At 36.8% G+C, this 17,890-nt stretch overlaps 1 protein-coding gene across 1 annotated transcript; it reads right to left on the minus strand.

Annotated features, from left to right (window-relative positions):
- On the minus strand, nt 2,150–16,528 carry LOC109223323 (pyrophosphate-energized membrane proton pump 3). The gene is made up of 15 exons (XM_019387583.1): nt 16,267–16,528; nt 15,317–15,612; nt 10,390–10,593; nt 9,460–9,611; nt 9,227–9,374; nt 9,003–9,135; nt 8,723–8,895; nt 8,035–8,155; nt 5,251–5,438; nt 4,707–5,144; nt 4,441–4,605; nt 4,194–4,349; nt 3,990–4,101; nt 2,790–3,009; nt 2,150–2,452 (listed from the first exon to the last, which is right to left on the minus strand). The coding sequence occupies exons 2-15, from the start codon at nt 15,407–15,409 to the stop codon at nt 2,353–2,355; spliced, it is 2,403 nt and encodes an 800-aa protein (XP_019243128.1). The 5' UTR covers nt 15,410–15,612; nt 16,267–16,528; the 3' UTR covers nt 2,150–2,352.

Genomic DNA, 17,890 nt, shown 5'->3' on the forward strand with positions numbered 1-17,890 from the left:
GTTTAGTCGTTCAGAAATTCCAATTTTCTCATTGGCTTTACGTGTATCATGCCTTAGGGTTCAAGTGTGTTAGGCCGAGGCCATGAAAGTGTACAAACATTCGTGTATATCTGTTTCTTTCAAAAGAGTTAAATTTTGGTAAAATTGCTATTTATGTTGTCTCTTTAGAATTTTCCGACCTTCTCTGCTCCCACTAATTAAACAACTCACCTAGTTTCCTAGTGCACGCAATTTTCTATTTTCCTATTATTTGCTTTTCTCCTTTCTTGTCCTAGCTATGTTCGACATACCAGGTCAAACAGACATGATGAAATGCATTATTCTTAATTAACCTCCTAAAGGCTAAAGTTGTAAAGAATCTCTTCTGTAGCTTTTTCTTTTTAAAAAACAAAGAAAAGGAAAGGAAAAAAAACAAAGACAAAATAACGTAGCAAAATAACTTCAATAACACATGATCACTACATGTACACATGAGCGTACCCAAAAATTTTTGTAAGCTGTCGATATTTATAAAAGATGAAGAATAAATAACATTAATTATACAGTACGTTAGCTTTGCTTCACACTTTGTTTCCTTTTAATTAGAGATAACTCTAATTTGTTTGACTTGCTTTTTTAAGCAATCAAATAAAAAGAATAGTTTGATTGTGGGAACGTTTTCATTAACAGTTTAATAGTACTTTTGAAACGATAGTATTTATTCATGTAACTGTTATTCCAAAAGTATTCTAAATACCAATATCAATGACTACACCTCAATTTCAAATAAGTTGATCAAGTTATGAATCCAAGTATTATTAGTTATTATTCCTCTAAGATTAAAGAAATTACACAATAACGTAGTTATTTTACTTTTTCTTTAGTATCGTGCCGATCTATTTTTCGAACAACTTGCCTAGTTGTCTACATAAAAACTTAGGCCGCCCACGTGCAGTCCAGGATTGACAGTAAAAATTATACAATGAATGAGGCCAACAACCCCATAGTTTTTCCTCACCTAATCCCATATTCATATGCCACTTTTGTTACTTTTATAACTTTTTTTGGTTATAAAACACTAAATGATTCCTTCAACGTAGGAATAGTTATTTTAGTGCATCCATAACTTTATTAATTATGAGCTCCACATTTAAATATGCTATTTAGTCATCATTATTCATTAGACCCAAGTCTCTTTTAACTTTTGTAGTCTTTTTTTTTGGTTTTAACTTTTGTAGTCATGTGAATCTTTCAAAAGAATATCTCCGCGTACTCCTTTATAATCTTGACGAATTTATGTTAAGGTTATGAAATTTTACCATAGAATTTCTTATGATTATCACCATATTATCTTTGGTTTAAATAATGATGGTTCCTCGCATGGGAAAGTGGGGCCTTAACTTAACCTTTGTTATTAGAAATACCTGCAAAGTTTTATGCTTACCCAGAAACTTGAGGGTATAACCTAATAGTCCTATCGTATTCAAACTTAGCTCTTATTGTCATCAGTTCTAAGAGATTCAAGCTTTTGGTTGAATAACACTTCTCTTTCTACTTTTTGTATATCTAAGCTAACAAAGCTCCTGAATTTCTTTTATTTTTTGTGGTACTCTCCACGATAAAAATTCACCTATAAACTTAGCAAAGTAGTCTGTTGGAGGACCGCCCAGCCCCAGCGGTGATGTAAATTCTATTATTTACAGGTATTGTGTAAAGTTCAATCTACTAGCCGTACTGCCAGATTCTCTACCCAACATTTCTTGTATTTTGCCAATGGAAAATCTACTTTAGAGCGTAACACTTAGCATCACAACAGAGACTTTTTTCTTTGAGACAACATGTAATACAACTATCCTGTCTGAACTTTCAGTAATTTAAACTGCCCAAGTGAAGGCACGGCCGAAAAACTAAGACGGAGTGCTTTCTAAACTGTGAATAATTAGCAATTAAATTAGCGATCAATATAATCAGATATGAACCTTGGTTTAATTTCATGTCTCGGAACAACATTATTAATTGCTAAGCAATCTGCAAACAAATGTAAAGAGTGCAAATAAACCAACATTCTAAATTTCATGGGAAAAAGAACCTACCCTATCACCATTAGGAAAAAATGAAAAAGGAACTAAAAACAAACCATGAAAAGGAAACAGCAACCAAGCAAAGATATGGGAAGCGAAAGAAACAGCTTTAACCGAGAATTCAGAGATCTAAAATTAAAAAAGAGTTGCCTATAGTTGGAATTCATGTGCCAAAAAATGTGGTATTCTCGTTTTATAACTAGGAAGTTACATCTCTCGTCAATATCCAATGAACATAGAAAAGTTCCTAGAAACTGATGCCGTATATTTTAAAATCTCTTAACTTTAACTCTCATAAAAAGATAGGAGCCATCACAAGGGTTATTGTTGCAAGCATTTTAATTAGTACATGCAGAGAAGGTCCGGCTGTATCTTTGAATGGGTCTCCTACCCTGCAAACACAAAAGAAATTGTAAGTACTGTGCAGCAAGGCCCGTATAATTTTGTTAACTTAAGAGAATATCTATTGTCATGACTCATGAGAATTTAGAACAATTATGCGAGCAAAAGAACAAAATGAATGCATATAACAGAGCTGCATCAATGACCTGTGAGTACTACAACCCTACAAACACTTGAAACTATGTTGCTCGGATACTTCAAAAATAGTCCCACCCGTGTCGGATTTTCCAAAAATATTTGGAAGATCCAACATGGGCGCAGCCCGTCATTCTCGAAGAATCGAAACAACATAGCTTGAGAACATATGAATCATCTAACAACACTTACGTGTCTCCTGTAACTGCTGCTTTGTGGGTGTCGCTCCCCTTGCCTCCAAGAGCGCCTGTTTCTATGTACTTCTTTGCATTATCCCAGGCTCCACCAGCAGTGTTGAGGAAAAGAGCCATAAGAATACCAGAAACCGTGGCAAACATCAGCATGGACGCTACAACTTTAGCCCCAAGAAGAGGATGTCCCGTGTAGTAGCCCAAAATGCGGAAAAGAAAACCTGTACAGAGACCAAGATGAACACAATAGACTCAATTCTATACTGAGATCAAAGAAGATTATGAAAACACAAACTTGAAAGCACAATTAAGAATTAGAATTTGCAGGTACGTGTGCACAAAAGGAGAATAAACAGATTGCAAAGAATTCTCCCTCAGATTCTACTTATAATGTGGTGGAGGGCACCAAAGATAAACTACAGAGTGCAGAGACAATAGACGTAACCTAACAGGAACGATGAGAAAATAATTGACATGTACTATATTCAGGTAACATATAGTACGGTCGCTGCTGAGGAAAATAATCAACAGAGAATCACGCGATGTGGTGAATGCATAAAATTTGGACAAGTATAGATGTTTCAGCAGAGAGACATGCAAGGTAAGATTTGTACAGATGTAGATGCTCACTGATATCACTTAGTGATTAGCAAAACTCCCATTTCTCAGTGATACCTCACCTCACAACACCCCTTTTGCAATTCTAAGCTAGTTGTTACTTTGCAATATCAAGTGGCTAAGCTTCCACAAAATGAACATGTGGGAATAATTGAAAACACAAACAAGTAATAAAAGGAAAAAAAAAGATAAAAAAGACCTGATGATGTGATTCAAAGAGAGTTAAAGTAGCAGATAATTTACCCAGACACTCCACAGAAAATGCAAGCAGATGCATCTAAGAGCACATACATGAGAAGATTAACGAACTGATTAAATAAATCCATGACAGAGATCATATCAGAAGGCAAATTTAGACAAGACTTAAAAGTTCAAACAAAGAGTTCTAAAGGACCAAACACAGTTGACCTAATAGCGATACATTTTATCAAAATACAGTGATAACTACAAATCTAAAAGCTTGCAATAATTCTTAAGAAACCTTTGCTCAATTGGCTAGACAGCGATATGCAGTTTATGGGTCTTAGCAGGAAAACAGTTATCGTAAAGCATGATAAAATTGATTAACGAGTGCAAGACTCACCAACAGCCGTGGGGGATATGATAGCTAGGGCTCCAGGTTTAATCATCTCCCTCAAAGATGCAGATGCAACAATGGACACACATCGACCATAATCTGGCTTCTCCTTGTAGTCCTGCCACCAGTAAAAGTAACATCAATTAACTTCAGTCTCTCCATGAGTATTCTGCAATGCAAGTAAACCTTCTGAAAGGTAACACTACTAACCATGATCCCTGGCCTCTCAATAAACTGTCTTCTTACTTCATTGACTACTTCTTGAGCAGTTCGACCAACAGCCGAACAGGCCCATGCACTGAACAGAAAGATGAGCATAGATCCCAGTAATCCCCCAACAAATACTTCAGGAATCGCTATGTCAACCTGCATATTAACTAAATATTATTAGTCCTGCACCAGAAAGTTAATGTAATTAAAGAAAACGGCCAAAAAGAAAGGCAAAGCAATTCAGTACCTGCTTGAAGGGTTCCTGAGCAAATGCAGCTACCTCATCCATATAGGCACTGAACAGAAGAAAGGATGCAAGTGCTGCAGATCCAATTGCAAACCCCTTGGTTGTAGCTTTCGTAGTGTTCCCAACAGCATCAAGAACATCAGTGATCTCACGAACACTCTCGGGCTGTACACAAAAAGGCTTAGTGAACTAACCAAGCCAATAAAAGATTAAGAGGGAAAAAGAAGTCATGACCTAATGCTTTAGCTCGGAAGCATTAAAATCACCTGTTGGCTCATCTCAACAATTCCACCAGCATTATCAGCTATTGGACCAAACATATCCATGGTGAGAACATATGCTGCTGTACTAAGCATTCCCATAGTTGCTACAGCAGTACCAAACAACCCCCCAGTTGGGTTTCCAGCCTCGTCTGTCAATCCCGAAGTGCGGCCAAGCCAGAAAGCAGAAACAATAGCCAAGCTTATGACAAGGACAGGTAGAGCTGTGGATTCCAGACCTAAACTAATACCCGCAATTATGTTCGTTCCATGACCAGTGGAGCTAGCGAGGGCTAAGGTACGCACAGGCTCGTATTTGTAGTCAGTGTAGTACTTTGATATCCAAACAAAGGCATAAGCAGTTACAATTCCAACCAGACCGCATAAAGCAAAATTCAACCAAGCAGAAGGTGCCTGTTCAGTATATAGTAACCACCGTGTGGACTGCAAATGCAATGAAAAATATTAGCAGAGAAAACAGACACAGAAAGTCATGTAACTAATAGGATAATAAATGGTGGATAATGTTCCAAGGAAAATAAAACTTTACCAAACCAAATGTCAGAACAGCTAACAATATTGTCACCGAGTACCCTTTTTCAAGAGTTTTCATGGGGTCCTCTACAGTGCCAATTACTCCAGATTCCCTTTTGTTCCGGATAGAGAATATGCCAACAGATGATACAACCAGGTCAAAAGAATGAACAACTAGAGGAAACAGAATAAAGCCAGATGGATCTGCAGAAGAAATGAACATATATTAGATAAAACAGAAAACTGCAAGGAAACAGCAGATCACATAGGAGGCATCACATATAACGAGATCATTTCTAGGAACAGAAGTATTCAGCTACATCAAGAGGAAAGATAGTCATCATTTTATATACATATATTTCTACTAACTAGTCGTTCCTGAAGCTCACAAAAGCACAAGAGGGCCCTTCATGTCGCTTAAGCTGCGCTTCGGTGTAGGCAAGGCACTAAGGGCATGCGTCTCATTGTTCATGAGTTCTATCTTGAATCAAGCAGTACTAACAATAAATATAATTGGCAAAGAGATGTAGTAATTGTTGAGGAAAACATTAAGAATGAGCTTGTTACTTTTCTCCTGCATTACAGATACATTTTTATTTTTTTTCTTCATAGTGCTTTTTTTACTAAAACCCATACTTTAACTGCACTTTGCGCTTAAAGCCCCAATAGATATGGAGCGTTTTAAAGCTTTTCGCCTTTGAAACACTGCTAGTGAAACAAACATATAACAAACATAACTGAGAATCATGTTCTGGGTGAAGTTCTCTACTTTTTGTACACAAGTTGCATGCAGAGATTTTTCCTACCACATCAATAAATCACCATCGAAAAAATTCTAAAAAAATAAGCCTTTAAAGGTGGGAAACTGATGTACTTTCATTGTGTCTAGTGACTACCATACAACTACAACAACCATGCCTCAACCCCAAGCTAGTTCATGTCGGCTTCATGAATCCTCACCCTCCTTCCCACTCCATTTGGATGCAAAATCCTCACTCTCTACTCTCTACTATATAGGGGTGTGCATTCGATTTATCGATTCGATTGACCCTTATCAATAATTACTTATCGATTATCGATTTTATTGTTATCGTTTCAATAAGGTTTCGATTTTTTCGATTTCGATTTATCGATTTTTGGGGCTTATCGATTCGGTTATCGATTACACCAATAAGAAAATTTGCGGGATTCCACGGAAAGTATATCGCTATAAACACGCCTAACTAATATGGACAAAAAGAAGCTAAAATAAGACGAACACCGTTTATAACATAAAAATTGTGCCGACAAGCACATGCAACGAAACTAAAGTAAGGGATCAAATGCATGCCACCAACACTCCAACGGTATAAAAAAAATACATCATCACGGCTAATTCTGTTTTCCATTAATTTGAACTTCATTCCCTTGAGCTTTAAAGACAAAAATACATCATCACTGAGTTTGTTGTGACTCAGGTCGATAACTTGTAGGAAATTCAGTCCGGAGAGACTCGCCGGAATGTTACCCTCTATGCTGTTGTTTCTCATTGCAAGCTCGATGAGCGATGCCGGAAAAGTCGCCGGAAGTTGGCCGGAGAAAGCACTGTCACTACCATCGAGGAAAAACAAATTATTTAACTGACCCAAATCGGGAAACTCGCAAGTGAGCTTATTGGATTGAAATTCGAGCCTTCTTAAATTCTTGAGACCGTTGAAAGTTGAGGGTATTGTTCCCTCAAGGAAATTATTATCTAGGTAAAGTTCTTCAAGGTTTGAAAGTAAGCCTAGAGAACTGGGAATTGAACCAGAGAACGAGTTTCTTGACAAAGTGAGTCGTTGAAGACGAGATAGATTAGAGAGTGAGTCAGGTACTGAACCAGTGAAGAAATTATTAGTGAGGTCTAAGGTTTGGAGATAAGGGAGGTCCCAAGAGATTGAAGTGAGTAAAGGAAAGGGTATTATAGAATAAGGGTATATTTGTCTTTTTAGTATATCTTATCGGTTTATCGATAAACCGATAACCGAAGAGGACAAAACCGAAATCGAAATCGATAACTCGATAAGGAAAATTTCGAAATCGAAATCGATAAATCGATAAACCGATAACAAATAATCGATTCGATTTATCGATAAACCGATTCGAATGCACACCCCTACTACTATAGTTAAAAAAAATACTAAGAGCTCATTTATGGTACATGGAGTCCGCAGTTTCAATCACCAACACAGTGATGTAATAATAACCAATTAAGCTAAGCTGCAGCTGTTATCCAATTTAAGATGAAAAAACTTAACCGTGGGAGAAACAACACTGTAAGACAGTTATTGTTACATGATCTTTTCTCCCCTGCGCTATAATTGGCAGCATCTCCAACAGTTTTGTCAAAGGCACATTTTCGCGCAGCTTAGCAGTGCTTCGGTGAAGGCACTAAGTTGATGACATGTGCATCTTACCCAAAACAACCCTCCAACAGCTCTGTGCTCACTAAATCACGTGTTTTAATTGCATTTGCTCTCGAACACCTATAACTCCACTGACTTCAGTGCTTTTGGGGCTTTTTGGGTTGTATAGCACTGATCTACAAACACTTGATGTCTCTCATTTGCAAACATAAGCAGTTTCATCCTCACAGTACCCACACCTATGATACAAAATTCACTGTTTCATAATATTTGGATTCAAGTGCAAGGGTTGGCATATTACATTCGTCTTTTTGATACATTCCCACCAAGATTACCACTCACCTTCAGAACCAAATTTCTGCAGCAACTTAAGTTAAATTAAATCAACTCAAATGTGAGTGTGAGTGTCAAGCTACCTTCAATTTTGCAGTGTTTAGCCATGGTTCCTCCAAGTATCATTGCACTAATAATCTCCGCGGCAATACTTTCGAAAAGATCTGCACCTCGAGCAGCACAGTCACCAACATTGTCTCCTACCTTACAATCGGAAATTTATAAGGTTAGCATTAGACACATCAATTTGAAACCAAAAAAACAACATTATAGGTAGTGACAATCTCCAGTTAATGAATTGACGGAGCAGATACCAATACTCCATAATTCCTTTTATATGTTTAATAGTTCGCAATAGCAAACTTTTCTCTCTTTCGTATATGTCTTTTTATTTGGTGCTAACATAGCAAGCACAAAGCTAGGATGTGAAACAATTGATAATAGGGGCCTCAAAGAAGACAAAGACATTCTTCTTTAAACTCCAAGAAATTTCTCTAAGGAGATAACTTTCATGTAAAAAAATGAGAATCACTTGTTCTACTCAAGCACCAAGAGATGTTTGTATCTCACAGTTTAAGTACTGTTTAAACTTAAACTTGGGGTTCCACTGCATTAACTAGGTGCATGGTGCATAAAGTAGAACTTAATGAGATCGTTCATACAACTTCCAGCTAGAATACATGACAGAAATGCCTAATGCTAATGCATGATAAACACAGAAGTTCATAGAAGAAAATGAAAAAAGGCATTAAAAAGAGAGCAGATTAATACCAGATCTGCAATTACAGCAGGATTGCGTGGGTCATCTTCCGGTATACCCTGCTCTACTTTTCCGACAAGATCAGCTCCAACATCAGCAGCCTTTGTGAATATTCCACCACCCAACTGAGCAAAAAGGGCAACAAATGAAGCTCCAAAACCATACCCAACAAGTAGAAGGGGCACTGCATAAAGATGATTAGTCATAATGTGAACTAGAAAACAGACATTCAAAGTCAAATGTACATCTTAGTGAAACAAAACAATGTGAATGTTAGCAGATTTTACTCACAATCGGTTGACTTCATTGCGCCAGGTGAATCCACCCCCAACCACACATACAAAATTGCATAAAGAATAGCAACACCCATTACAGCCATTCCAACAACCACCAATGCTGAAAATCCACCAGCACGTACAGCTATCTACATCAGAAAGATGTGAAGTCAATTTCTACAACAGAGGGCCTTAGTGTTGCTCCTGTTGAGCATTATATTGAAAAGTGAAAAAAAGAACCTGCAGAGCCTCGCGAGCCGACCGTCTTGCTGCACTTGATACTCGGACATTAGCACGTACTGACACCCACATGCCAACGTACCCAGCAACACCAGAACATAGAGCCCCGAAAAGAAAAGCAGCAACAGTAATATAAGCAGATGTTGCCCTACATCAGCATGGGAAGTATCATTAAGTGAACTCAAGCTTTTCCTGAAAGAAGAGAAATTATCCAACTCAAAATCTGCCATTACCTGCCTAAGCCAGACGATTCTTGCTGAGGAGTTGTATTACGGAATAAATATATGGCAAATATAACCAGTCCAAGCAATACCGCCATCTTGGAGATAGTCCCATACTGAGTCCTGAAGAAACCTTCAGCTCCATCACGTATTGCATCTGATATCTAGCAAGTTACATAATGAGCTTAAGACTACTATACATAACATATTGCACTGACATAGGAGCAAAAGCATGACTGTGAATCCAAGTTTCTGCATGCTGGGTGCTGCCATCAATATCATCAAGCTTTTACCAATTTATTTACGTTAAAGTTCCCATATCAATGGAATAAGAAAATTTTGCCTTCAAATCCACTTCTCTCGGAAAATCTTATGGCTATGAAGGATTCCAAGGTCAGGTGGCATGTAATCTAGGAGCATGGAGAAGGGAAATGAAAATGGCGGGAATAGATCATTTCTTAGGTTGGCAGGTGAAGGTGACAGAAGCAAAAGCAGAGGTAGTCACCATGCTGGACCTCCATGGTATCTTCTGCAGTACTCTAGCACACAACTTTAACCCTTGAAACGACCACTCGTACATAATGATCATGGGCTAGCCCAAACAATGGAGCTCCTTAACCACCATTAAGGCATTGGATACAAAACCATTCCTGCCTCCCTCATGGCATTACCCAACAACTCTATCCACCTCTATCTTCCACCCCAAAAATTAAGAAATGAATAAAATGAAAGATGAAAAAGGAAAAGAACTAAAGAATAACAAGAGCTAGACTCAATTAGTGTACTGCATAAGTCTAGAGACCCATACCAAAAGAAAAATATGATCTAGTATGATATGAAAAAACATTGTCCAAACTTTCTGATCTACGTGTTAGAAGCAGAAAAAAACAAAACAGGAAAATTTCGAACGAGAACTTAGAAACTGATTTAAGAAGATTGTACCTCGGACATCTCAGGAGGTCCTTCATCCTTTGCCAGCACCCACTTAGTAAGATAAATCGACACAAAAAAGCTGATGATACAAACTGAAAACACAAACACAATGATCGGCGAGGTACTTGCACCAATGTAAAAGATAGCTCCAAAACAAACAAGCAGGAGCACCAAAAGAACGCGAACATTTATCCTCATGAGAACACGAAAAATCTGCATGAAACAGCAATGACAATATTAAAGCAAATACTTAGAAAATATAAGAGCAAACTATGAAAAAAGAAGGAAATTAAATTATGCTGTTATCCGCTGAAAGAAGCTTCATATTCAACAATCTTATTTAAGCAACAGTGAACAACTAGAACAGTTAATCTTAAGCAAGCAAGTGATGAATAACTGGTTTCTACAGATAGAGGAGGCACTGCTGGTTAAAAGTTTCAAGTTTTTGTATACTTTTAGGATGCTAGTCCTCCTCATATATTTTGCATTACAAAATTGTAACAAGCTCCCCTGACTGAAAGCTAGTATCATCTTTAATTTTCAAAATATTCATTCTGATGTGGCACAACTATTTGTGCTAGATTCAAAGATCAGAGATGTTTACTATTAGACAAACAGGTCGAAAAGAGGCACATCATTTACGTTTATCTACTAATTTAGAAATATAGACATGAGCAAATGAACGGTGAATAACACTTTAGGTAGAATGACTATAACCATGAATTACAGATTGAGAACAGAGGTACTTATCATCTGCTTGTCAAAAAAGATCATTTAATTCTTCGGCAGACAATCTTTAATGAAACATAGTTCTCTTCAAGAGAGCCCAGGGTATATAGCATGTATAACATTGTGAGGCAAACGCCTTCCGATAATTGATTCTTTTAAGGAAAAATGTAATACAAGCTTTCAGTAAAGTAAAAAAACAAATAAAATGCATTTAAATAGCCAAAATGAAATGGCTCAACTGATTCTTCACCAAAAAGCATGAGAAGGTGAACATATCTAGTCAGAATCACCCGTAAGTTGGAGAACGAGAGGCTTAGATGCTAAATAAGGTAATTTGAAAGACAAACCTTCTTTAGTTTTTTGGTTAATATGAAAAAGAAGAAAATATAGTTTATTTAAAGAGTTGATAAACCATCGGATTAAGTCATGGTTTCTCTCTTATTTTATTTTATTTTTGGACTTTTAGTGTAAAGAGAGTACCATTTTGTAGTTATAGTTGGTTAGAATTTTAGGGGGCTATGGACCAATCGTACACATTATGCCACTAATGTAAATTAAAACACCGTCTTGGACTGACATCAATAAGATATTGACCGATAAAAAAGACATGAAAAGAAAAAGAAAGAACTATTAAATCGTAAATCAATGATTATTATTTTTCAGAAAGCCTAGTTTAGCACTAAACTACAAGTTCATATTTCAGGTTAAGCCCTTCATATATCTCTATTCTCTAATAGCTTGTTTGGCCAAGCTGGAAAAATAAGCTTATTTTGAAAAGTACTTTTCGAAAAAGTACTTTTGAGATAAGCAGTTTGTGTTTGGTTAATTTATCTGAAATGTACGTTGAGCAATAATTTGTGTTTGGCCAAGCTTTTCAAAAAGTGCTTTTAAATATCAACTTACGAATAAGGACATGAAGAGATTTACTTAATAGTTAATATTATAAGTTGATAAATAATCTCAAAATTTTATTATTAAAGACAATAATTAACGTTTTCCATTTTGTTTACGCAAAATATGAAAATAGAATTGAAAAGTACTTTAATTCTTTTGAGATAATTTAAATATATCAAAAATTATTCAATAAATATGAAAGCATTTACCCGAAAAGTCACTATATATTAGAAAGCTATCCTAAAAACAAGAAAAAATACTTATAGATTAATATCCTAAGTATTAGGTTTAAAATAAGTAACGTTAATTTGGTATATATTATATTTTGCTAAGGGTATTTTTGGTAAGAAGAAAAGTCAAAACTACTTTTGCTTCTGGGGAGAAGTTACTTCTTTCTGCTTCTCAAAATTGTTTCTGCTTCTTTCCAAAAGCATTTTTTTCTCCCAAAAAGCTTCGCCAAACACCTCAAGTTGAGGAAAAGAGTACTTCTTGGGAAAAAAAAAGCACTTTTGGCTCTTGAAGAAGCTTGGCCAAATGGCTATAAGTGGGTAATGGTGCACACACTAATCTCTGCAAACTATCTGGTTAGGAAATAAGCCTCATATAATTTCCATTTTAAATTGCTATACCCTGCTCAGAGTGCTCTTATGAGTGAAAATTTGTGCTTCTAAAGAAGAGTAAAATTATCTGGATCTTCAACTTCTATATAGTATCAATGAGACCTCAATGGTTAATCTCAAAACTCTATGCTTGTTTCGACTTTCAACCGTGTTAACTTAGTGAATCTGGAATGTCTTGAGCTCTTCGAATTCTAAGTGCAAGGCCAAAAGCTTCAAGATTTTAGAATGTAGCAACCTCTTAGATTCCTGAGTGCATGATTACTTTTTTATAGTGCAAGTGGGTGGAAGACAATACTAGAAACTTCAAGATCAATCTATGCCTACTGATTCTTTTGAGATTCAGAAATTTACTTTGAATTCTGATTACCTTCGGTCCACAGAGTTCAATGTTGGCAGGAGAAGTATCTACCTGAACCCAACCTAAAGTGGGTTGCTAGCTTTAGTAGGAGGAGATGGGTAAACGGTCAATCAGTCAAAGGTGGCATAGAAGGTGAGTTGGAGACGGTGTCAAATAGAGAACTGACAGCACCTAGCCCGGTCTAATTATTAGGTAAAGAAACTATACCATACACGCATGCAAGGGTGTGGCCTAACGGTCAATGAAGTGGGTGCAAAGACCAGGTTAAAATCCAAGCAAAGACAAAAAAATACTTAGTGATTTATTCCGATCTACCTAAGCATTGTTAGGTAGAGTTACACGGTACTTGTGCTGGTTGGAGGTAGCAGGTACCTAGTAGAATAGTCGAGGTGCCCGCAAGCTGGCCCGAACACCGCTGTCATAAAAAGATCTATCAACACACTCTACCTGTGTGCATATCTTTATTTTTAATAAGGATGTGCATGTCATTTTTTTGAAGTTCATGGTTAAAAATTAGGCAGAATAGCCTAGGAGACACTTGTACTTGTTCCGGTTTGTCATCCCGGTCCCTACACTCCATAAAGCTTCATCTAGACACTTCAACTTAATCAAAACAAGACTTTTAAACCCTTCGGAATCGCGTGAAGCTCACTTGCTTGACGTGGATGACAAAATCAGCATCCACATCAGATTCTATGCCAAAATAATATTATTTAACAAAATTTTAATTTCTTAAACAAAAAATAAAATAAAGTAAGCAAAAAATGAAAATTAAAGAAAACCCTCCTCCCTTTTTCAAACTCATCCACTCAACCTTCTTAAAATAATAACCCACCTGCCATGGCTTCTCCATCATGAGTACCACTATTTCCTTCACTCCTCTTTTAAAGAAAGTTAGCTATCCATGAAAAATACATGAGCAGAGAATTAAGTCTTTTGAATTTTGACTTATTCCTCTACCCCAATTTGAAAAGACTGTGAAAAAATTTGAAAGCTAAAACCATCGGAAAAAATGGAGAAGGGACTAAGAAGAAGAGGAGGGGGAGAGGGAAGGGGGAGGGACTTGGAAGGGGGGGGGGGCAGAACGAAAGGGAGAAAGGATGAAGAAGAAGAGGAGGGGAGGGGGGCAGAACGAAAGGGGAAAGGGATGAAGAAGAAGGGGGGCTGGTAGGGGCTGAAGAAGAAAAATAGTATTTTTATTTTTTTTTTTTTTTTTTTTTAATAAAGAAAAATCATCAGCTCACGCACCTAATGTGCGTGTAAATCACTTATTTTGTCCACCTCAGCCATATCAATGCCACATAAGCCCGGTCAACGGTCAGAAGGGTTTAAAAGTCTTATTTTGATTAAGTTGAAGTGTCTAGATGAAACTTTATGGAGTGTAGGGACCGGGATGATAAACCGGAACAAGTACAAGTGTCTCCCAGGCTATTCTGCCTAAAAATTACCTAGCAAAAGTTGTCAGAGAACTCTTAAAAAGTGGAAGAACACATTTGACACTATTGCGAGTCACAATATATTAGGAACACGGCACTAATTCGAGTTTCACTAGAAAAAGATGATCCCGGTAGTTTTTTTTTGTAAGTAACAGATGATCAAGGTCCGGATAAAAAAGTATCAGATGGTAAAGTAGTTAAGAGAGACAAAGGGAATATTCAATAAAGTTGGAACTTATTAATGTATACATTTTGTTCACTCGATTTCAAACATATATAGTCTTACTTTTACTCATGCATATGTATCCACTAATTTCTACTGCTTCCTTTGAATTTAAACAGTAGCTCTTCTTTCTATAATTTTAGATGTATTTAAAATTATTAGGAAACATTGTTATATTTGTACAAGTAGTTGGTTGGTGGAAGACCTACAGAGGGTGGCTAGATGGCAGATGTCGCGAGATCACCCCCAACACAACAGACTACCTTCTGTAACAGCATAGTGGTAACCGGTTTTCATGCACAGTTTGTTTAACTATTGTACCATCTTTCCTGCAATGATATGCTTTTTTCACCAGTAATGTTTTCTTCTCCTCGAAAAGTATATTTAGCAGGATTTAGAATATTAAAAAATGATAGAAGACTATATACTTAAAAAAATTTATAGAAGACTATAAAATGTGACACATTTGGCAATTGATGATCCACATTAAAGAGCGAGAACATATGTAAAAGCAAAACTAAGGTGCATAAAAAGATTTAATAAAAATAAACAACAAAAATGAGCATGCCATTCTCTACTAAAGGCTTGATCAAAGTAAATGTTCCTCCATGAAAGAATCAAAAGGCATGATTTTAAGTCAACCGAAAAGCATGTGCTCCCAAATAATGTAACTTACCCATGGTGTATAAGCTTTACTCTTCATGCTAGGAAATGTCCTTGGCCTATCTTGGTAAGGGCCCAAGTTCCCTCCTTCCATGTCATCATCCATTGCAACGGTTTGGAAAGAATTTACCCTCCGTGCTACTGGGAAAGGGATGAACTCACTGCTTTGGGGCAAATCGCCCCCTGAACCTGGTCGCTGTATTTTGAATTTCTTTTGTTAATCAATTCCACTAATTCCTTAGCTCGTGTTCAGGCAGCTGTGATGTTTCCTTCTCAACTGTTAAACCCTCTCAAAAAATTCTTCAGGTCCTAGGGAAAAAAGAACCAAAAACATACTATCAGACATTACATATTCAAAAATCAATACAACAACAACAACAGCCAAGTAAAATCCCACAAGTGGGGTCTGGGGAGGTAGTGTGTACACCTTACCCCTACTCCGGGTGAGTAGAGAGGATGTTTCCGGCTCAACATTCAAAAATCAATGAACTTGCAAAAAAATACATTGGAAGATCAAAGCTGAAGTATGAAACACAATTTCACACTAAAAATACCAGTAGAGCAGTTACAACTTACAGCTTATTCACAAAACCAGAAATTGTAAAACAGATGGAATGTCCAAACACTATGCTAGACTAACAGAAACAAGAATAATCAAACTACCATTATCAAGCAAACGAGTTAAAAAGCAGTATTTGAACAGCAGAAGACACAATGAACGGAACGTATTAAAAACCTCGAAAAGGAACAATTTCAAACTATAAACCTACCAACGAATTCAACGAATTTGCAAAGAAACACATTTGAGACTGATCAATGCTGTAGCAATTAGATATTAAAAAATCGTGAAACACAAGCTCATCCTAAAATACCAGTGCAGCAGTTATAACTACTTTAAATCAAATCAAACTCATAATTAAAGTGTGAAAAAACAAATAGATCAATGAACGCAGAAATTCTTACGAGCTCGCATACGCAGATCCGGATCCGAAACACTGAAACAAAACTCCTCGCGGGAAAAAGGATATATTCAACTCCGCGGTCTGATCGGCCTCGAAAACTTTCTAGAACCTTCAGATCTCAATTGAGTGACGCGAAGAGGAAGCTTAGAAGCGAATGTTGAAACGGAATTTGGGGCAGCGAAGCCGACGAGAGAGTGAAACTGTGTAACTCTGAAAGTGTCTGTATTCTGTGTGTGTGTGTGTGTGTGTTTCCTCTCTCAGTGCGTTTAGATTAGGTGAAATAGCATATGTTGACTTATGTGCATAATCCAATTAGTGAATGCCACATAGGCAGTCCAACGTGTTTTTGCTGCCGTGTCCTGTTGTGGGCCTTCTCCTCAACTGACAGAATTTTCGGATATGCTGCTACTTTCTGATAAATACTTATAAGATTTTACAGTTTTTTTTTGGTTGCTTCTCTTGGTAAAACAGGTGCCCTAATTGGAAAAGAAGTCCAATCTGAATGCTTGTTTGTTGAAAGTTGAAACAGAAAGATCCAAATGCTTTGCTATGCTTAAAAACAAAGGAAATTAAAAGAAATGAAGGAAAAAGTAAAAGAAAAGGAACTAAAAATTGTTTTTTTTTTTATTTGGAGAAAGCAAAAATCAATAAAAGGGTACCTTTTACATCAACTAGTTTATTTTTTCGTTATGTTAGTTCGAATAATATTCAAAATATGTACTAACTTTAGTATCGTATGTTACAGGACTTTCAAGATTCGCTCAAAAAAACAAAATAGCCAAAGTAAAATTCGAGAAGGTATCTTAAGGAGCGTGGCATCCAAATAAGAGATATGGGAACGTTTTTCAAACTTTTTGTGATGATGAATGTAGATTATCGTACGCGAACTTGACTCTACAATTCCGATGAACACAATATCTTCCTAAGCTAATACATAACTCATAAGATGATTCAGTTTTGTTTAATTAAAAATTTTAGTTTATAATAACACCTGGAAACAGCCTCTCAGCCCCTCCGGGTAGGGATAAGGTTTGCGTACATATTACCCTCCTGATCACGCCCAACTATGCCTATAAAAAGGACTCTGCGGACGTTGCAAATATAACCCGAGTATTACGCCCAGGGTCGAATCCACAGAGAGTTAACCTATCACCCGCTATCTTCAGACCCACTAAGTCTTCAGAACCAGCTTCCCAAATATTCAAATCTCAGTTGAGTGTTCTTTAACAACTAGCTTGCAAGTAACTAAATAGCTGTAAACTAAACTAATAAGGTTGTAAACAATTATGAGAAAAATGCTAAGGCAATGATTTCCCCTATTGCTGTAATCCCTTCTGTTTATGCTCATACAAATTTACCAACACATCTCTATCAATCATGAACGCTAATCTTACCGTAAATCTCTCCCGAGTAATCACAGTAATTTACTATTGCACTCTCCCGAGATACACTAGCTTACTTTATTTAGCACGATTCACTTTAGATTACACCCAAGGCTTCGTTATCCCTAATCCCGCCTTTAAACCCGCAATTATAGATTCCTCTAATAATTTAGGAGTGGTGTTGTTCAACAATACCCTAAATATGCACTCTTTTCCAAGTTATGCACACTAAATAGGCACAGC

This window comes from Nicotiana attenuata, chromosome 3 (genome assembly GCF_001879085.1).
Source record: "Nicotiana attenuata strain UT chromosome 3, NIATTr2, whole genome shotgun sequence".
Lineage (NCBI taxonomy): Eukaryota > Viridiplantae > Streptophyta > Magnoliopsida > Solanales > Solanaceae > Nicotiana > Nicotiana attenuata.